The sequence below is a fragment of the Physcomitrium patens genome, chromosome 4 (assembly GCF_059467195.1).
Source record: "Physcomitrium patens ecotype Gransden chromosome 4, ASM5946719v1, whole genome shotgun sequence".
Classification (NCBI taxonomy): domain Eukaryota; kingdom Viridiplantae; phylum Streptophyta; class Bryopsida; order Funariales; family Funariaceae; genus Physcomitrium; species Physcomitrium patens.
In genome coordinates, this window is record NC_143413.1 from 21237086 (window position 1) to 21240837 (window position 3752).

The 3752-nt window shown below is 48.4% G+C and overlaps 1 protein-coding gene across 1 annotated transcript; it reads left to right on the forward strand.

Annotated features, from left to right (window-relative positions):
* Positions 1–363: 363 nt before the first annotated feature.
* On the forward strand, positions 364–2915 carry LOC112281779 (putative E3 ubiquitin-protein ligase BAH1-like). Its single transcript, XM_024518655.3, has 4 exons — positions 364–1191; positions 1419–1654; positions 1812–2066; positions 2248–2915. Exons 1-4 carry the CDS (start codon positions 879–881, stop codon positions 2572–2574), a joined length of 1131 nt encoding a protein of 376 aa, XP_024374423.1. The 5' UTR covers positions 364–878; the 3' UTR covers positions 2575–2915.
* The last annotated feature ends 837 nt before the right edge of the window (positions 2916–3752 follow it).

Here is a 3752-nt window from a genome sequence, read left to right on the forward strand (position 1 = left end):
ACGGCGATTCTCAATCCAGGCGGGGTGCGACCCGCGGCAGACAGACACTGTAGGGATCAGAATCACGAAGGGGCGAGAACGGGACGGAGGGAGGAATTGATTGGGTTGTTGAACCTCCCGGACGCGCAACTTCGCTGCTGATTCGATTCACGGAGATTTCGGTCGGCAACACCTTCGCAGCAATTGCTGGATTCCGATCTATCGGTCGGCCGTCGACACTCCACGTTCACAGTGATTTGCATGTCACCATTTTCACCCCCCACCCCCATCGCTCCTCCATATCCGGTGGCTTCCCTGCCACTTGCCACGCTGCCGCGTAGCTTCAAAACCCTTCTGCGTCCCTCGCAGTTATCAGTTTGTTGAGCACCTGTACTCACAGCAGCCTGACGCTCTCGTTTGTGGTGAACAAGCTTCCCCGCCCCCTTGGTGGTTGGCCATTTTGGGATTGCGTCTCGGTTATCTAGTGTTGTGTTGAAAGAATCCGTCGGTCGCAATATTGTGTGTCGGCAACTGGAAGCTAGCATCTGCCGTTTTCCATTCCCTTCTCCGTCCTTGTTTTCGGTCGCTGCGTTTGAGATTGTCTAGGTTTGCGTGTGTGAGTGTTGGATTCCTGTTCCGTTTTAGGGAGTTGTACAAGTTGTGACACACGCGTGGAAGCTGTGAATTTATTTACTGTTGCTTCGAACGAAGTCTTGGATCCTTTTTGGTTCACGAACCTTTTGGTTTCGATTCCGACATTTTCTTCGATTTAGGTCTGGTGAAAGATCTGCTAGTCGCAGAAGTATTTCTTCATATTACACCTATTATATCCTCGAGGTGGTGAATAGCTCGGACACGTTATTTGATTCGAGGACGGAGGCTCATGCAAGTGAGCAAGAATGAAGTTCGGGAAGACGTACACTGAGTTTATTGAGAAGGACGTGGTTAGCAACCAATTGGCAGGGTGCTCTTACGTGGAGTTTAAAAGGTTGAAGAAAGTCCTAAAGAAATGCCCAGCGCACGACTCTTCCAGCTCCGGCGATGAGCTTGATCCCTGCACCCCTTGCTCTTCAAATTCATGTTCTGAGGATCCAGGGACTTGCCCTTCATCAGGTAGAAAGACTACGTCGTTCTCTCAGACAAAGAAAAATACACAGAAGGGATCACCCGCGACACTTTTAAAGACTGCAATATGCCCTTCTTCATGCCCTGGTACGTTACAGTACCAAGTCGACAAACCTAGTTATCGATGCCAGTTGAATCCACCCAAAAGATAGCTCATGGGCACATTTGATCATAGCCCCGTACCTGAAATGGAGTATTGGCTGCACTGTTTCGTTTCTGTGAGCTCGTGGTCGCTGGCAATCAATGTGGCTGTACATGACTCATCAAAGTTTGTAGCGTCTGCAGCATTTTCACAGTTCGGTCATGGTGTGCAGGTTGCGACGCAAAGTTTTTCGGTGAATTGATGGAGGAGCTGGCCGAAGTGGTTGGTTGCTTCAATAGTCGCGCAGAGCAGTTGGTCAAGTTGCACCTAGCGACAGGGTTACGAGGGTACATTTTGCGAGGGAAACGTAACAACCATGAAGCTATGATTCAGGAGGGTCAGCTTCTTATTAACTACGCCTCAATGAATGCGCTCGCTGTTCGAAAAATATTGAAAAAATATGATAAGGTACACTTTCATTCGGAAATCCCCGTTGCTAGACTGTTCCGTGTGAGGCTTTGAAGCGAGACTTTTCTTGTAAGGGTTCTCAAACGATTTTTTCCCAGATTGTCAACTTATCATCGTTTTTTCAATTGCAACCTCTAATATCCATCCTCACACGCAGGTTCATGGATCCACTGAAGGAGGTCTATTCAAAAGCCGTTTAATAACCTTGCGGGGTGAGCTCTTGAAGTCGCCGTATTTGGTCGAACTGGGAGCGTTGAATATTAATCTTGCGGATGCTAAAGAGGGTTTTCCGACAGAGATGGAATCAGTCGGTGAATTTTCGTGTGACCTAGAGAGTTCATCACCGACTCTCACTTGCAAGCTGCAAGCATCCGCGACCCTGGAGTTCGATTTGTCATGCTCCGTATGCTTGGTAATTATTCCGTCTCCCCCCCCCCTTTCATTTTTCAACAATTTAAATGGAAAAATGACTTCATCATGAAGCTTTCAAAGTAAAGCGAAACATGGGCGTCAACCGCGAGTTTTGTTTTCGTTCTGTGTGATCCTGGTCACACTCCGAACAGTTTCTGACGTGAAAATACGTTCCATTTCAGGAGCCACTGTTTGAGCCTGTAGCCTTGGGGTGTGGGCACTTATTCTGCAACAACTGCGCTTGCACCGCCGCATCCGTGCTGGGGCACGAGGGCCCCAAAACAGCTGAGTGCGATGCAAAATGCCCCCTCTGTCGACAGGCTGGAGTCTATCCCGACGCGGTCAAACTGAAGGAGCTTGGGGTTTTGATAAAGAATAGATGCCCTGAGTACTGGAAAGAGCGATCTCAACGAGAACGGGAACAGCAGCTGAAGTTGAAAAAGGAATTATACGACCAACACTTGGAAATGCTTCTAAACATGCGGAATTCAATGCTTCGCTTTGCTTAAGCCTAACCAGAACAGGACTCGAGAAAGTATAGCGGTGAAGTCAGAACTTGTGCTTCACCCTCATTCATTGCAGGCACTACAACCATGGGCTCGGCTGCACAATTTTTCATTTTGTAATTTTCGCATCGCATCTGCGGTGCTGATGGATGTCTACATGGATGTGAACGCGAATTAGTTCGTAACATGTAGAATTGTGCTTCGTTTCTTAGAAAGTGTACAGGACCCTTTCATTGGCGATCTGGAATGCAGCTAGCAGTTTGTGATACTTTTTAACGCAAAGGGATACAATTGAAGTGTAGTCCATTGTACGCCATCTAGCAATGCTTGCTGCATTATGCTCATCACTTTTAGTACCTACTTTATGGTCGATGCCATTTATCTTTGCTCATGGTTTCCAATGGCCTTCACTGTCGCTGATTTGACGTTGCAGTCATCGTCCGTGTTGTGGGTAATCCGTTAACCCAGTATATGAAAAATGCGGCTGCATGATAATGATAAAGACACACCAAGTTGTTGTCTAGATGCGCATCCAATGGGCGATGTATTAGATGAAACTATCTGCCGTGCCAGGTGTACCCCTCATTGCAATGTCGTCACTCAGCAGCTTCCTTGAAGTCAGCAACGTCAAAATTATCGAATTCAGTGCCAGTTTATCAAGATAAATACCGAGTGGGCACCATTGCTTTGCCGGTATGTGCGGTGGTTTTAGCGTCATCAGCAATCATCTCGGGTGACAATCCTCAACATTCATCTGATAGATCTACTCCGAGTCCTTTCCATGAGGTCACACCGAACCCAGCCAGCTGCGGATTCGCGGGATTCCCACGCAAGCAAGATGCAGATGCAGATTCAGCAAGATGCAGTAGGAATCCTGGGCGACCTCTTATCCCCTGCCTATTTTTGGCATTGCGTACAATGCTGAAGTGGCGATGCTGGTTCACGCAGCACGGCGGCGCCCATCATCGCATTGGTCTCTGCCCGATCTATCAACCACTGGCTGCCCCTCTCATTCACCGCTCATCAGAGTGGTGGACCTCCGTTTCATCGTAACGGCGTGCAAATTCAAATCGGTTTTCCAGCGTCTTCTATTGTCGACTACGGTCGACAATTCGGAAGCAACCGCAACTGTGGCCGCGATGCCAGGCGCCGCAGGACGTGAACAGTTCACCAAGGGCTTA